The 18181-nt window shown below is 34.0% G+C and overlaps 1 protein-coding gene across 1 annotated transcript; it reads right to left on the bottom strand.

Moving 5' to 3' along the window:
- Window positions 1–169: 169 nt before the first annotated feature.
- On the bottom strand, window positions 170–12915 carry LOC147403921 (nodulation receptor kinase-like). The gene is made up of 13 exons (XM_086437586.1): window positions 12353–12915; window positions 10641–11119; window positions 9571–9721; window positions 9139–9210; window positions 7933–8004; window positions 7774–7848; window positions 7491–7672; window positions 3116–3342; window positions 2630–2756; window positions 2483–2551; window positions 2016–2205; window positions 1692–1824; window positions 170–744 (listed from the first exon to the last, which is right to left on the bottom strand). The coding sequence occupies exons 1-13, from the start codon at window positions 12913–12915 to the stop codon at window positions 406–408; spliced, it is 2679 nt and encodes an 892-aa protein (XP_086293712.1). The 3' UTR covers window positions 170–405.
- Window positions 12916–18181: the final 5266 nt, after the last annotated feature.

An 18181-nucleotide genomic window follows, 5' to 3' on the forward strand; every position in this document is an offset into this window, starting at 1 on the left:
ACTCAGGACCAGTTACTACTATATAAAGGATCACTCTCACATGCAAATGCAAAGGTGTGCAATCTTTCATCCTGGGTCCTATTACTCTAATAAAAGTATTACCGATTTGATCGTCAAAGTGTGATATTTTTATGAGGATGGGGATGAGTTATATATATGAAATGACATGTTGGAGCAGCCGGATTACTTTGCACAAAGGATAAATTAAGTGTAGCAAGAAAGTATTATTTGCTGTTATTCTTCAGTTAAATTTAGATGACAAAAAAAAAAGTAGCGTAGAGTTTCCATGGCAGATCAAATTGGAGATTTACCTCATTTTCTTTCTCATAATAGGACTTGCTCGATCACATTGGCAAATTGATGAAGTTTGAACATATATCTATCTCTGTCTATCTAATCACCTACCTATCTTGGTTGTGGAGGAGTCAAGGTTTGTGAGATGATGGATGATGGTTCCGTTGGAGTGGGAGTCGGTGGAAGAGGAATCTTCTTCTCTATGGAGAAGCGATTTGAACCTCCAAAGCTGTCGATGGATTTCATGTATTCGGATGCATTGTTCTCTATAATTAATGCATCCTCCAGTTCCCTTACAATGTCTGCCATCGATGGTCGGTACGCGGAAAAGGGCTCGATACATGTCAATGCCACCTCAACAACCCTCCACATTGTTTCTGCATGATAACCACCCTTTATGCTAGGATCCACAATGTCTTCAATTCTTGAATCTTTAATAAATGGTTTGGCCTGCACACATACAATGTGATTATTATTATTTTTCTTTCATAGAATATTAGTAATAGGTATTTAAGATATCAAAACTTAATAGATCTTGCAATCGAGAGACTCAAACCTGAGACCGCAGCTTTAAAACACCTCTTCTTGCGACTAATAAAATGGAGATTACAATATAATTATTTTAATGTGTTCTCTATTAAAAGAGATGGCTTGTAAAAGAGGGCCCATGTGTTCCATCCTCCAATACTAATTTATTAAATTTTAAACACTACTACAATAATTTATATTTTTGAATAACTTAGCTCTATGGTCTATGTAAATTTTTTGGGTGAACTCTCCATATTCTTTTAAATTTTTTAAAAGGACTTTTAAGTTAGAAGTTCATGCTGAATTGACAAGCATTCTACTTCAAATCAAATTTCCAGTACCGTCTCATAAGGGAAGTACAATTTACTCCAACATATACAAGAAAGTAGGGTCCTCGATCATTTGAGAACACAAAATTAAAGTTTTCTTAGTCCTTCTTGAACAAATTGACAGAAGTCAAAATGGAGAAACTGAATGGTTCAACAGGATGAGAGAAGTTGAACTTTACTACAATACCATTTTCAAAGTGCTTCCATCAGGATTTGAAATTACAGGATGATTAACTTAGTTTCTTGAAATCAGGTCCTTAATTTAGGTAAGAAGGACCACTTAGCTAAGTGGTAAGACCTTGTGGAGGTTGTTCCCAAGGTCTTAGGTTCAAACCTCTTGAACCCCTTCTTATGCTAACCACTAACCCGACCAAGAAAACTAAAAAAGGTCCTTAATTTAGGCTAATATGAACCTAAAAAAGAGTTACGCAACATGAGTACTGAAACAAAATTTATCTACTACAGGGCCAGAATTGCTGAATAACTTAAATGATGGATAATGTTAGACAGTAAAAAAGATAACTTGAATTGGGACAATACCCATTCGACTAAGCTCCATTCATTGCGTGGTCTATGTATGTTAAGAGGCTCCCGGCCGCTAATAATTTCAAGAAGCACCACACCAAAGCTGAAGACGTCACTTTTCGCAGATAAATGCTGGGTTGAATAGTATCTGCAATGAATCAAATCCGATATGCTTCAAACTAAGGTTTAAAATTCCAGATTTCAGTTGTGTTTTAGATATTTAATTAAACCAACATTCCACTTAGTCATTATACATATAAGTAACTGATCATGGTACGGTCATTTTGGTCAGTTAAAATATCAAATTCTGGGATAAGAAAAATAAATATTCAAACTTACTCTGGATCTAAGTATCCAGCTGTCCCTCTTACTTCCAAAGAAGCGCAGCTGTCACCTTCTTGAGGGGCATATTTGGAAAAACCAAAGTCTGCCACCTTGGCAGTCATGCTATGATCCAGAAGAATGTTGCTTGATTTTACATCCCTATGTATGACACAACGGCCAGCAAAAGTGTGCAAATACAATAGACCTGAATAACATCGGAAATAAACATTGAACTTCTGTATTAATTCTAATCAATTTTCAAAATACCCATATTTGAGAACTCATTGGCAGCAACAACCTTGATCTTTCCAAGATATATATATAAAAAAAAAAAGATGGATCCATTGACATGTGAAATAATGATTTTCAGGATGAATTTCGTCATTTTTGTTCTCCGCATTTCTTATATTTTCTTGATAACTAATAATATAGGAGGAAAATAACAAACGATAAAGAAGTGGTTCCATCCCAATGTTACTTGCCTCGTGCAGCACCAAGTGCAATGGAGAGTCTGGTTTGCCAGTCTAGAGTTTTTCTTTTCATTGCTTCACCTGCAAAAAACGAGATCATAATAACAAAGAATAACAATAATTATCAGCTAAATATCTTGAAACCATGGTGGAGAGTACCATAGAGGCGATCTTGTAGAGAGCCATTGGACATGAAGGGATAGACAAGAATTTGTTGATCACTTTCACAACAGTAGCCTAGAAGGGGAACCAAATTCTCATGCCGTATAGCTGAGAGAAGGTTAAGCTGTGCAATAAATTAACAAAACAAATGTCATTTTCATAAACAGGTTCATGTGACTGTAACTGCACGCATGATTTTAAATTGAAGTCTCAGATGGGTTTAAACAACGGGGAATTAGAATTACATTCATTGCACCTCCCCAACCCAAAAATAAAAAATAAAAAATTCACAATCAACAAATGTTGCAGAAGACGTTAAAAAAAAGATACAAAAATTATGATAAAACTTGGATAATGTGATCACTTATCCAGAACGAAGCATCTCAAACGTTTTACATCACTTTTTTTTTTTGAAAACATCAAGCTGGCTTTTTCACATTTAAAATATTACAAAAGGAATTGATATCACATAAAATGTTTTACCTCATTCTCAAATTCACGAGTTCCTTGAGTTGAAGTTGACGACCGAACCTTCACGGCCACATCTTCACCATCGGGTAGGGTACCGCGATAAACAGATCCAAATCCCCCTTCACCAATCAAGGTTTTGTACTTGTGGGTGGCAGTTTCAATACATTCAAGATTAAAAGTCTGTATGTATATTGACTTGAAACTGAGATCGTCCATGCTGGGTATAGAGAAAACTGCATCTGCATTTTCCAGGCAAATTGATTGAGAAAAAAAAATATATATATATATATAGGGTCCCGTTGCCCGTGTGGATACAGGAGCCAGAAGTACTTAGAACATAAGTACTTTCATAAGTACTTTTTTAAGTACTGTCTGGAGTAAGTGGATAACTGTTGTGTGTTAGGATGCAGGTTCTGAAAAGTACTGTTAGAAGTACTTTTGATAGAGTTTTGTGTTTGGAAACTATTTTGAATTCTGTTTAAATGATCAAAATGCCCTTATAAGTATCAGTTACTATTATTAACATTATAACTCAACAAATTATTCTTCAAAAGAAATAAAAGTTATTGTTTTTATCCATAAAAACTAATATAAACACCCAACAATTATAAATAAATAGAAAATATTGTGAGCAAATATATACAACCACTAAAAATATGAAGAAGCTTTCACCACATCAATGGATAGTAAATTTGTGTGTAATTGTTCACATCAATTTTCCAATAAGAAAATTTCAACCATAATTGGAATGCTCATGGATAAATCATTGAGTAAGCAATTGGGGGAGTTAGAAATTCAAATTCAAATGCTACACTAAAAGACTACCACCACATCAATGGATAATAATAAAATATTATTTAATTGCATTTTTGAGGGTATGCTTGTAATTTTCAAAATTTATGATGGACATACTTGTCCCAAATGCTATACCAAAAAGCTACCACCACATCAATGGATAGTAATATAGTATTACTGCAATTGCATTTTTAAGGGTATGCTTGTAATTTTCAAAATTTATGAGGGGTATACTTGTCCCAAATGTTACACCAAAAGGCTACCACCATATCAATGGATAGTAATATAATATTATTTCAATTGCTTTTTTGAGGGTAGATTTATAATTTTTGAAATTTATGAGGAGCATACTTGTCCTAATCTCGTCATTTTGACAATATTTTGTGGCTCCGCGCAAGAGTAGTTTAGAGAAGTAGCACCATCGGTACTCCGTGAAAAAGCACTAAAATGACTCCACAGTAAAGTAGTTCTTTCTAGGAGTAATTTATCCAAACACCTTTAAAGTGCTTCTGACTCCCCGCAAAAGTCAGAAATACTTAGAAAAGTCAATCCACACAGGCCCTAACTTTTTGGCAAAACATTTTTCAAAACATGAGTTAGAAGTTTTGGAATGGGCTGATTTTTGGTGAGGATGATCTCTACGGTGAGGAGATCATCATCACCAAAAATCAGCCCATTCCAAAACTTCTAACCCCATCAAAAATAGTTTACAAAAAATGGACGGTCCACGATTTTTCAACTTGTAAACATGGGTTAGAAGTTTTGGAATGGGCTGATTTTTGGCGAGGATGATCACCTCACCATAGAGATCATCCTCACCAAAAATCAGCCCATTCCAAAACTTCTAACTCATGTTTTGAAAAATGTTTTGCCAAAAAGTTAGCCATTGAACGCTACCCATATATATATATATATATATGTGGGGAGCGTTCGGAGGCCCTAAAGAGAGCCAAACATTTTTGAAAACGTGGGTTAGAAGCTTCAGAATGGGCTGATTTTTTGTGAGGATGATCTCTACGGTGAAGAGATCATCCACACCAAAAATCAACTTATTCCGAAACTTCTACCCTAGTTTACAAGTTGAAGAATCATGGACCATCCAGTTTTTGTAAATCACTTTTGATGGGGTTAGAAGTTTTGGAATGAGCTGATTTTTGGTGAGGATGATCTACTCGTGGCAATATGATCTCTCTATTTATATATATATATATATATATATATATATATATATATAGGGAAATGTTCAGCACCCTAAGTTTTACCACACACTTTAACAAACGTTTTTTGTCCTACATGGGTTAGAAGTTTTGGAATGGGCTGATTTTTGGTGAGGATGATCTCTATGATTAGAAGATCATCCTCCCCAAAAATCAGCCCATTCCAAAATGTTTAGCCCCATGTTTACACGTTGAAAAATCGTGGACCGTCCATTTTTTGTAAATTATTTTTGATGGGGTTAGAAGTTTTGGAATGAGCTGATTTTTGGTGAGGATGATCTCCTCACCATAGAGATCATCCTCACCAAAAATCAGCCCATTCCGAAACTTCTAACCCATGTAGGACAAAACGTGTTTGTTAAAGTGTGTGGTAAAACTTAGGGTGCGGAACGGGACCCATATATATATATATAGGGTCAGGTTCAAGGGCCATGTGAGAAAACATGTAAGAAAACTTTCGTTTTTCAAAATAAGGGTTAGAGGTTTTGGATTGAGCTGATTTTTTGCAAGGATGGTCACTATGATGAGAAGATCATCCTCACAAAAAATCAGCTCAATCAGAAACCTCTAAATCCATCAAAAGTGATTTACAAATTAGTGATAAAAATTGAAAAAAAATCGACGGTCCACATTCTAAATCACTTTTAATGGGGTTATAAGTTTCAGATTGGGCTGATTTTTTTTTTTGGATGATCTTCCCATCATAGAGATCATCCTCACAAAAAATCAGCTCAATCTAAAATTTCTAACCCATATTTTAAAATTTTATTTACCGCCGAAAGTTTTCTCACATGGCCCTTGAACCTGACCCATATATATATATATGAGGAGATCATCCAAGATTAATTCCCATGAAAGCACAGACCATGAGTGTAAATTCTTTGGTTATCTATAATTTTAGAATATGTGCAGACAATAATACTTACTAAAATATCTGAGACTAATGTGAAGTGTGTGAATAACCATGGGACATCGTAAAAGATGCTTTGGTAATGATAATGACCTATGAAAAATATCATACAATATGAAGTACCATAGAAATGAATTGCAAGTGATGGAAGCGCTGGCCTCCTTTTGACACAGTCACCTCTCCATTGTCTACAATCTTTTCCAGGAAGTTTGCTGGAAAGAAGATTCAAGATTTGTTTCCTAACTATCTTAAATGAGCTAGTTCGGGTTTATAGTTCCCATCTTTCTTCGTGAGTTTATCAAGATCCTTTCATTTTTATTGATAAAGAGAATATATAAAGAAATGATCCACAAGATTTGCTAATTCCTATATATCAGCCCAAAATATATATAAAATGCTCATGCCTAAACATCATGAAGGTCATCTTCCTCTGCCAAAGGATTTTGAATGAATCAATATAAACCATACAGCCCTTGGACAGCAAAAGAATCTCTGCCCCATCGGATATCTCAGATGGACCGGAAAGGTAGAAAACACCTATAATGTTACCCTTCAACGTCACTAAACACCGCTACTACTTACTCGAACCAGCTCGCAAAAGGAGCAATTATCAAAAAAAGCTTTTCTTTCCATCTTCTGGAACCTTCCAATATAAATTGAAGGGGATTTTTCTTCTTAAGCCAAACAGGAGAAATTGAGGTCCACCCATGCACAAAGTTGGAAGCACTTTAACTTTGGAGTTCTTTTTTTGTCTTTTTTTTTGGATTGGTGTCATCACCCATATAATTTACCAACTAAGCTAGCTGGCACCTTCGTTTACTTTGGGTTCTTCTTGGTCAATGCCAGAGGATGTATATGCATTGGTCTAGTTTCTTCTAAACTAAGAAGACAATCTCAAAGTGTCATAAGATGTGTCACGGTTTCTTTCAAACCATAAGCCCCTGCAGACCTGCACTCCAAAGGTTCTAGTTGACCAACCCTCAATATCGATCAATCATGTTGGCTGGGAATACCCACTTGTTACCAAAAGGTCATAGAAAGTACAACCAAAGGCACTTTTTCCTCCCCTTTTTAATCCATTTTCATATATAGTTCTAAAAAATTAGTCCAAAGTTTTCCTCATCATTCGTCAACAAGACTTGGCTATGCAACAAGGTTGTCATGGATGGCCTACATGTTACCAAATGACTCTTCATAACGTAGCTCGGACTAGTAAGGGCTATTTCAATGCACGAGTCATTATTAAAGGAGAGAGTACAGAGGCAATATATTTTATATATTGGAATGTTCTTATCTTAGAGCTCTAGGTTATGATCAACTGGTTCGGAACCGTAATCCCAAAACCATCAATCAACAATACACAACTGTACTTGATTCTAAAATCAATATGCATATAAATATTCTGTTAGATCCATAAAGACATTTCTGGTAATCTTAGATATGGAGGAATGATGAGTGAACTCACTCTTTGTCAATGGATGTTCTCTGCCATTCAATCTTCTTTGAGTCAACATTCGTCGTCTGTAAAAGCATGCAAAGACAATTCCAACCACAACAGTGAATAAAAGAGACCCACCCGCAACACTTCCTATAAAGATTCGTTTTTGTAAACTTGAAGAAGAGCTTTCACCATCACAGATTCCAGAGCTGAAATGCGAAAATAAAGATATCAAAACATTTATATAAAAAAAAATCAAAATTCCATTGAATGTGTGTCGTTTAACATTTTCTGGGTACAGCATTCATACTCTGTGGTAAGATTTGACCGTCTCAATAGGTTGGAAGGAAGGTCGTCCTTGAAGTTAGTATTGCACCCAAAATCCCTAGAGAAGCAAACCAATACTTAATTCATATAAAATGTTAACACATTTATGTAGAGAATGAAGAGAAATAAGATGAGAACTTACAATCTTGTTAAATGTGGAAGAGAGCCAAGAGACTTTGGAAATGGCCCCATGAGTTCATTATGGCTCACATCCCTGAAGTTTGAAACAAAGCGATAACATAAGATCTGATTGCATTGGCTAATATAGTTTACTAGCGAAAGAACAGTCTGATTAAGTTCTTGGACTACTACATTAGAATACATTTCTCATGAAATTTAGGACTTTAAAACTTAGATATAATATATACAAGGAACTCTGAGTGACAAAAAACAAAACAAAATATTAAGAACTAAAATCAAGATGGAAATCTTTAGCTTAAGTAAAGATCTTGAATGCCGATTACAAAATATTGCAGAATATTTCACTGCTCGGTTCAAGAACTCTAGCTCGAGGAAATTGAAGATTTCAGTCAGGCAAACACTTTAGGTCTATCAGAGGCATTACAGTCCAAATGGGATCAATCCATGTCTCATCATCACTGTCACAGAACTCTTCATTTTTTTCCAAAAAATACGAAAATTTTGACGAATAACTGGTTTCCCAATTAGATTGTCCAAATTAATTGGCAAATCATTGAATAATTTTTTATTTTTTTTCATTATCGACTGAATCAAGTCTTAACATGCACCTCTCTTCATCTCTTGAGACCCTAACTCTATAATGCACCTATTTTATTGGTTAAAAACATTAGTTTAATAATCCCCAATTTTTTTCTATATCTATCACGAATTCACCCCCACCACCCCCTTTAATAATTAGCGAATCCGAACTGGGTAGTTATGCTTATCATCGGCCTCTATTGAACTTTTCCTACTCTCCATTATAATGAAATTGACCAACGAATTAGATTGATCTACAATGCATTCTAGCCCCTTCACACATGTCATGCATACAATATTTCAGTATTTCATTGATAGACCATTCCCTTAGATTCCACATACAACATTCTTTGTTGCAAAATTAACATCAAAGAGCTGAGATTAAAAACTAAAAATAAATCTCCGTAATACTGAAATTAAGCTAAAGTGAACAAATTACATTGATATCAATATCGAAGACTCTGGGAATTGCGGGATGGTCCCCGTGAGACTATTGAAGCTCAAGTTCCTGTAAACCAAACATAAGTAGTTGGTAATTTATCACAACCAGAACTCAATTAACTTTGAAGAAAAATTCAAAATGAAAGAAAATAAAATTTAAAAAAAAAAGTAGCATGGTGAATCATACAAGTGCTTCAGGTAGGTCAGCTCAGTGATGATGGGAGGAAGTGATCCCTGAAGATCATTTGATGAAAGATCCCTGAAAAGAGTATTAAGGGCACAAATTGATAAACTTATATACTGATTTCATTAGAAACAAAATACCCATTTCATCAATTAAACTAAAATAACCATTTCATGATTTTCATCACTAATATTGACTTGTTTTCTAATAAAATTCTAGAGATGGGTTCAATAACAAAAATAAGGAACTAAACACCCATTTTTCTCATGAACCCAATCATATTTCATGATTTTCATCACTAATATTGACTTGTTTTCTAATAAAATTCAAGACATGGGTTCAATAACAGAAACAATGAACTAAACGCCCATTTTTCTCATGAACCCAATCACACACACACACACACACACGCAGAGAGAGAGAGAGAGAGATTACAGATTGGTGATGAAGGATCCTTGGTTAATGGATTCACAGAGCAGACGTTCCCAAGGAAGAGGAAGACATGGGTCTCCAGACCAACCTCCCAATATTTCATTTTTTGGGTTTCCCTCCACCAATTCTTGCCTTAACTCTACAATTGCATCCACTGAAACAAAACACCACCACCACCACCACCACCACCACCACGGCTGTTAAAAGGGGATGCATAAAATTTTGTTGTGCTACCGGCAGCACTGAATCATTATGACGGTTAATATGCTTTTTCTTGACATTTTATATTGCCACATTCAAGTTAAGTATAACACACCAATGGGTGAAATTAATTTCAGTTGCTGAGTTAGGGATATAATAGTTCAAGTTTCTTTATCAACCACTCCATTCTGCCATTATTCTCTACCAACACCAGCCCATTCACCCCATTAAGACCTCTTTCTTTAATTATAAAAATTACCCTAAATATAAATCCTTATTTGGTGTTTATACAAATTTTTACTGGTGTGCTATAATAAAAAATTGTTGTGACATTATAAGCAGAGGTGAAAATTAATCTAAATAGCTTAGCATGTATGTAAGCATATTATAAATTAAAATAAAATATTTTCCCACAAAGAATAGGCATGGTGCTATGGTTTTAATTAGGGAAAAATTAAGAGAGATTTTATTGGCAAACCATCTTTTACTTATAACACACCAATTTATAAGTAAACAACTCTTTAATTTCAAAAAGATTGGTGTGCTGTAAGTAAAATTTGGTGTGTTAATAGAAGCTCTCAAAATTAAAACCATTTTCCCTTTTAGGCATGGTTTTAAATCTCGTCCGAGTTGTCTCAGTATCATCCACCAATAAGACAAGTTAACATGTCATCTCAAAGACATGGTTTGTTATAATTCTAAGGTATTTTTGAAAATCTCATCCTAGACAACTCGGTCTTGTTCATGGATGAGACAAGACGTTAAAACGAGTTCTAAAACCATGCTCCTAGGGTGGAAACTAGATATATTCAGGACAAACATGTGACTATTACCAAACACTTTTAATGCAAGAATTAATACAAGAAACATACCATCTTTTTGTTGAGTCCCTCGAACCCATTTGCGGACTTGTAATACTTCATATGCATTGCAAATAGGTCCCAAATCTGCTCGACCTGAGACCTTGATTAAGGTCACATTAAGAAACCCATTTGCGTTAACATTCAAAACAATTTCTCTATAATTAGAGGTGGAGCCATCACCCAATATATCAAATTTATCGGATTTCTTTTCTCCATTTGCATATATGTCGAACACCCTTTCCCCACTTTTAACGGAATCGTTGAGCTCTAGAAAATATAGATAAATTTGGTAATTGTTATCGCCCTCGTCAAGGTCATCGTGCCAGAATTCTAATCGTTCCGCATCAGTCAAGGCAGTCTTTAGTACTTGAAGTGGTACAGATGCTTTAGCACCCTTGATCACAATGGTAGGATTGGATTTTGGAGTATACTTTTCACTTAAACTTGCATCGATCTTCCAGATTCGATCATTTTGATCATTGGGAAACCTGCCATGACATATTATCCAATCTTACATACTATAAACACATCTATTGTAAATAGAAACTAAACTTATATCGCCACTCCATGCCATTTTTTATTACCACATTAAACAATGAAATTAAATATGGTGTATGAGGTGCAGATAACCATTCAATTTTTTATTACCACACCCTTTTCCTTTGATTTTCTACCCAGGTGAAAAGACTCTTAGAGCTCTTAAAAGGACTAATTATGAGAGTGGGTGCCGAAGAAATTCTGAAATTGAAGTTTGGTTGGCATCGTAGTGCTGCAACAACTGCTCTTTCTTCCTTTTTTTTTTCGGTTCAGAATCCTTTTTGGTGTGTTTGCATCCTCCCTGAGTTTGTTATATGTAATTGTTTCATGGGGAATACTAGCGTCCAAGACTTTATGGAAGATGTTAACAAGCTCAACAATCATATATTTTTCATAAATACCCCTAAACACAATTCATTATAATTTTTTAGTGAAAAAAAATAGGTTTTCTTGCTATTATGCAATGATATTTTTGTAAAAAATATTTACAAAAATGTCATTTCACAATGACTATAGTATATTTGTTTTTTTCACTAAAATATATAATAGTGGAAACTTCTCAAGGGCATTTACGAAAACTCCAAGTGTGATTGTTGCTAATGAACCCTCAATGTTTGGAAATTATTTTGGGTGAATTACCATTTCATGCATTGAATATGATGAAATTCCGAGTCCATTACACTGTTCATATTAACTTTGAAACATGTATGAATAATTTTTTCAACAAATTCGTTGGTAGGAATTTTTAATTCAAAGTGACAAACAAACTCGTTGACAAATTACCAACGAATTTGCCATTAAAAAATAAGGATATTTTGTCTTAAAATTTACCTGTGAATTCGTCTCTTTAATGCCAGCAAATTCATCACTTTAATACTAAAGAACTCATCACTTTAAAATTAAGGATATTTTGATTTTAAATATACCAATGAATTCATCACTTTAATACTAGCAAATTCGTCACTTTAAATTAAAAATACCTTCCAGCGAACTCACAGGAAAATGATTCATGCATGCTTTCAGAATTAATATGAACAGTGTACTAAAACCGGAATTTGGAAATAGCGTACGTTTTAGGAAAAACCCCAATTATTATCTTCTTCTTTGTTAATTAAGTGTATTGGGGAAAAAAAATGTTGGTGTGGCAATATAAACATGGTGGAAAATACTTCAGAAAAGCATACCTGATCGCTATTTCTGTGTTACCAACATCCACTCTTTTAACAACCTTTAAAACACTAGATGGGTCAGTATTTAAGTAACCCAAATCATTCAAAGGCCTTAGTTCAAGCGTTGAAAGGTAAGCATTGCCTTCCTCCCTCACTAAGCAGAAGTACTCATAACCTTTAGTAGCTCTGAAAATGCCCTCTACTTCGAAAAAATCGACCAAAGAGTTCACTTTGCCTAACGTTGTTGCACTAATGGAAACTTTGAAGATGAACGTGTCCGAATTGGTACGAAGAATAGGACCATGAAGGAACGTTCCTCTTATTAGATAATCGTGACCCTTAATTGTCGTCAAGTTATAACACCATTTGTTTCCAGAACTAGTGCCAAATATTCGAACTTGTTCATAGCTTTTATCGTTAACAACTGGAATAGAGACGCTTTTGCAAACTTCTTTGTTTTGGAACAAATCGCCATCCGAACTCCAAGTTATGTTCGTGTCTAGATCAATTGTATTTGATGGAGCACAACAATGATAACTCACAAAACCTGCATGAAATTGCAAAATAGAACACATCATCTCTACGTTTATATTCAATTCTATATACAAATTTGTACCCCTAAAACAAATTGGTATTTGGGCTTGAACATATATTAGTATAGTTTATGCAGCAATTTCACCAAATGTGATTTCCTTATCCTCGAAACACAATTCTTCAAGGATTTGATTGGATAACTCTGTCCTTTGGTGGGGACAAGTTAGGATCAAGGTTCCTACTTCAAGGGTCAAGTGGTATTCATCAATCCAAGTTGTTTGATTGGATTGTGTCACTTACGAAATACCCTATCTCTAATAACCCCCATCGGATGGATCTAACTTACCAATCAAGTTCATTATTTTGGATAATCGAAGTAAATGTTCATTTAAGAGACGATTATGGATAGCTACAAAGAAAATTAGTCAAATCCTTAGCCTAATCACTTGGAAAATTAGTGATCTTTCTCCATAAAAAAAATTTAAAAAAAATCATACATGTTCTGATAGAAACTTACCAAATCATATTTTTCAACAAAATCAGACATACGAACGTAACCATCCAAAAACTTTGATTCTGGCTAAAACATTAGGACCCGTAAAATCAAATATTAAGTTCTCAAACTATCATAAATTTATCAGCAAGGCAGCTCAAAGCAGGTTATGACCAACGTAACCCGTGACATATATCCATGACATGAGCACAATATGAGGGAAGAGGAGGGAGACACATCTGTTAATTAATCCATTTTGATCAACAAAAAATACTTTGTATACATACCTTCTTGTGCACAATTTTGTTGAACAAAGAGAATTATAAATAAGAGGCTACTAAGGAGACCACATCCTACAATCCTTGTGTCGATAATTAATCCCATCATCCTCTTATCTTATACCGATGTCGCCCCATTGGAATCAAAGCCAAGCCAATATCTCAATTATCAATAACTACCACTTTAACTGATTTCCATAACCCAATCTCAGTTTCACCAAATTCTTCCATAACAGATCAATAAAAATTGTATCGTTTGGATCGATTAACGAAATGGAGTAGCTATAAGTGAAATGGGGTTGACTTCGTCTATGTGGGGATTGCAGAAGCAAAGGAAGAGGAAGAGAGACAACTGGAATTTGATTATTGAGTCCTATAGTTTTTGTTTAATTAATATAATTTTTTAATTTAAATATAATATTATTTAAAATAATGGGGGTTGGAGAAACACTTCATGTTTCGTCCCTCTCCTTGTCTGTTACTATGGAGGCAACATCATGGAAACCTCGGTATCCAGTAAACTTCCATGGCTTAGCATTTCAAAGCGATACAAACAATGACTGCAAATCCTATAGCGTATAGTATGATTGAACAAGTAAAATATTCGTCATTCGTCAATAATACGAATGAACGGGGTAAAAAATTCGTCAATAATGTTTGGGTCCTGATTAAATTAGTAGGGTTGATTTGGGACCAATTGGCTAGGGATCGCTCAGACTCGGAACCAATCTGATAAGAATCGGAACAGATTCTTGTTGGATTGAGTTTGTATCGAAATCTCAATATTAGGATCCTAACATGATCTTATAACAATTAGATTGGGTCCAAATTGGATCAAATCTGATTTGAAATAATATATTTTCTCGCATTTTATCGGATAGAATCAACGCATAATTGATTCCCAATCAATTCAATACATTTCAAAATGAAAAAAACAAATGTTTTTGGAAAAATGTGGGAATAGACGATCAACCAAGAGAATGTTGACTAAGATAAATAATTGAGTCATGATAATCTGACTTAGGCACGTGACATACTCAATCGACTTACTTGACGTGACAAACTCGAAAACCGTAAATATACACTCCTTGAGATACAAAACTGCACCTTTTTATAGGGACCCGTAGTTATGTATTCCAGGGAGAACACATCTACGGTTTCCAAGCCTGTCACGTCAAGTAAGTCGATTGAGTTGCCACGTATAATCAGCACTTTATATAATTTGGATATATTCAACAAAAGTCGATTATAATACTAGTTGAAAGAAATATTCAAGTTGAAAACTCTACAAGAGTAAGAGAAAACAGAACATGAATAAAATTTATGAAAACAGATATAAACTCATTTTCAATTACAAAATAGAATAAGAAGGGAGTAACAAAATTTGAGACACCAAACCCACAAATTTAGTACAACAAACCCAATTGACTTGGAATGAGTCATCTCGATGTCCAGCCATTGAAATGATCTAAATATTTAAATACAATCATCATCAAATGTTTTATCCCAATCAAATTCACACAAAGTGAAAAGTGAACTAAGTTGACTTGTTGGTCATCTAAAAGGTGGCTCCTGATTGGACAACGGTATGTTTATCACTGAGTCAAACAAACAATCATTTAGTGCTAAGTCAACCACCCGTAATGCCTGTTCACACCGAGGCAAAATGAAGCGGTTTCTAGGATTGATCGAATGTTGTGACGTCACATCATGTTTAATTACAACCGTCAGATGATGGTTATGTTCAATTTCAGCCATCCAATTTTTATCAACACGCTTTCTTCAACGTCTTATGGGCCGGCCCAAGATACTACTTGTAGAAGTTTTTTATGACTGAGTATGAAAAAATGAGTGGGAAAGTGATTTCTTTGGAAAAAGGGACTTTCATGTGTTTTATTTTTCATCCAAAGTGATTTCCACCATAGGAAAGAAAATATTTTCCTACCCCTCTCGGAAAACGATTTTTATACCACCATATGTTATGCTCTCCCACTTAGCTCGCCTTCAAAGGAAAAAAGAAAAAGAAAAAAACCAACTCTCTTTTTTAAGTTTATCCAAGTGCAATCCACTTGAGGAATTCATTTTTCCATGATCATTTTTGTGATGAAATTCATTTTTCCTTGAAAATGAATTCCTTGCAATCCTAAAGACCCTTTGGGTTTATTCATGATTGAGTATAAAAATGATATTAATCCTTGTAAAAGTGTGATTTTCAAGTGTATGATTGCGTATTTTTCCTCAAAAGGAAAATGTTTTTCCACCCCACCTTTTACGAAAATGATTTTCCCTCTTCTTGATGTTATTTTCTCGCAATTATTCCCATCCCAAAACTCCAAATCAACTCTCTTTTTGACATTTTTCTAGGTGTAATCAAATGGAAAAAATCATTTTCCAATGCATCAAACTCACTTTCTCATAACCATTTTTTCTTGGAATTCAATTCCCTTGAAAAAGTATTCGCTAATATCAAATAGATTCCAAGAGAAAATTTGTCTCCTTTTATATTATTAAATGCAAATGCTTCCAACATTACAAGCTTAGGATTGCTGCCGTTGGTATTTCAATCTGGTCCCTAGTCAATTAAAGAAACTAAGTAGGTTAGAGATTAAATTTAGTGGTATAGTTTATTTTCAAATAATACGAAATTAGATGTTGAGGAGACTAATATTGGAATATTCGATTTTTAGATTGGTTGTTGAAGAGCTTTAATGACGATAACATTATTTTTATTTTTTACGACTAATTTTTTATTATTGATTTTATTATATTAGTGGATTAGGTGAGCTTGGTTAGGTGGGCCCAAAATATATAAAATGCTAGAAAGCCTTAAATCAACGATCTAAAGATGTGTTACACAAGGTGTTTGGTTACAACTACATGTTTATTCTGATTAAGGTTAGGATTCGTGATCTTACGAGAATATGATTCATATTAAAAAGACACAATCCCTATGATTAAAACACAAAATTCATGGACAAGATTTATCCTAAGGTGTGTAAATACATATTTTATCCCGATTGTTGGATTCTCTGTGAGTCAATGTACACAAAAATTGAACTATTATATATCATAATTCCGAAAGCTTTCTACTCTTGTTTTGAGTATCATTATATCTAGAATCAGGACACATTATTTACAACGATTATGATATCTATTTGTTCTAGTTCTTATTTTGACAATGATGATGACGGTGGTGGTGATGAGGAGGAGGACATTGAGGTCATTTTTAATTAGTTCATAGGAAAAGACCAAGATCAAGGGTATTCTTGGAATCAACTAAATTAAGATTCCCTTAGGAAGACATCCAATCAGATGAAGTTATAATACCAAATTATTTGGACGATTGTAGTTTTAAACTAATATCACACATAAACCTAACTCCATTATTTGAAAATAGGTACTCTAATTATTAATTTGCTGGATAATAAATGCTTGAGTGCCTGTGTTGGACACTGGGTTCGACACTAAGCTGACTTGGCAGTGTATAGAGAATCGTTGATTTTCTAATTTGTATCTCGAGAAAATAGAATAAGTAATTTTTTTTTACTAAATTTAATTGAGTGGTTGTGTTGGTAGGTCTTTGGCTAAGCAAAGGTTTTCATTGTTTAATTTTGACATATTATATTGGCGTACCAACGTTTGCTAACAGCACACTAATTCTTCAAAAATTAAATGGCTTTAGATAGGTGTGTGCTATAAGTAAAAGTTGGTGTGCTGACAGAAGCTCCTGAAAACTTAAAAGCATCCAAATCCAATAGGATCATGTCACGTGTGCAACTGTGAAATTGGGTTTTTTTTCTCTTTCTCTTGTCATAATATCATTGGTTGTGTCCAACTTTAAATGAACCTAAGAGCTCCCTAGGTTTTAAGATATAAAAAGAAGCTTCTAAGTTTACATTAATTTTTCTATTGGACTTTTCTAACTTCAAATGATGTTTGAGGTTCTCCATTAAGTCTGCTATCGAGGAAAAAGACATAGATTCTCTAGAGATGAGTATTTTTCTTTTTCTTTTATTTATTTTATTTTTTTGTAAGGATTTGAATAGATTTTCTTAAGAAAACTACAAGTATTTTCCTATCTAGTTGTGAGCAAAGAACGACCCTATCTATGAAAAGCTTAGACTTAATATGAGAACATTTTCAAAAGAAAAAAAAAATTTGTGTCAAAAATCTTCCACTCCATCTTATCTCCTTATAAAACTAAAGATATCCTCATCTTACATAGATGAAAGTATGTTATGCATCAAAACTTAATTTTTATCGGCGCGCTAACTTTTATTTATAACTCATGCATAATGAAATTATGCATTAGTAATTAAATAAGATGAAAAAAAAAGGCAGTAACAACGTGTTAGGATTAAGATAAATGGAAAGAAAAGAAAAAAAATTGAATTTCTCTCCATTTCTCTTGTTTGTATTGTTATGTGAGGAGAGAAAAAATAACCAATTTTTTTCCTTTTCAAATCGGGAGAAATGGAGAGAAAAGAAAAGCTTATAACTAATAAGAGCATTGAAAATACAACTCTACCATTTTTTTTT

This window comes from Akebia trifoliata, chromosome 4 (assembly GCF_017979445.1).
Source record: "Akebia trifoliata isolate Shusen 1 chromosome 4, ASM1797944v1, whole genome shotgun sequence".
Classification (NCBI taxonomy): Eukaryota; Viridiplantae; Streptophyta; class Magnoliopsida; order Ranunculales; family Lardizabalaceae; genus Akebia; species Akebia trifoliata.

What these genes read in the sequence shown, in the direction of transcription:
- LOC147403921 (XM_086437586.1), bottom strand. Translation starts at nt 12,915, where the DNA reads ATGATGTGTTCTATTTTGCAATTTCATGCAGGTTTTGTGAGTTATCAT. An exon ending in CGGTCAAATCTTACCACAGA is followed by an intron (nt 7,673 to 7,773) that starts GTATGAATGCTG and finishes TTCGCATTTCAG; the next exon opens with CTCTGGAATCTGTGATGGTG. An exon ending in CTCGTGAATTTGAGAATGAG is followed by an intron (nt 2,757 to 3,115) that starts GTAAAACATTTT and finishes TTTATTGCACAG; the next exon opens with CTTAACCTTCTCTCAGCTAT.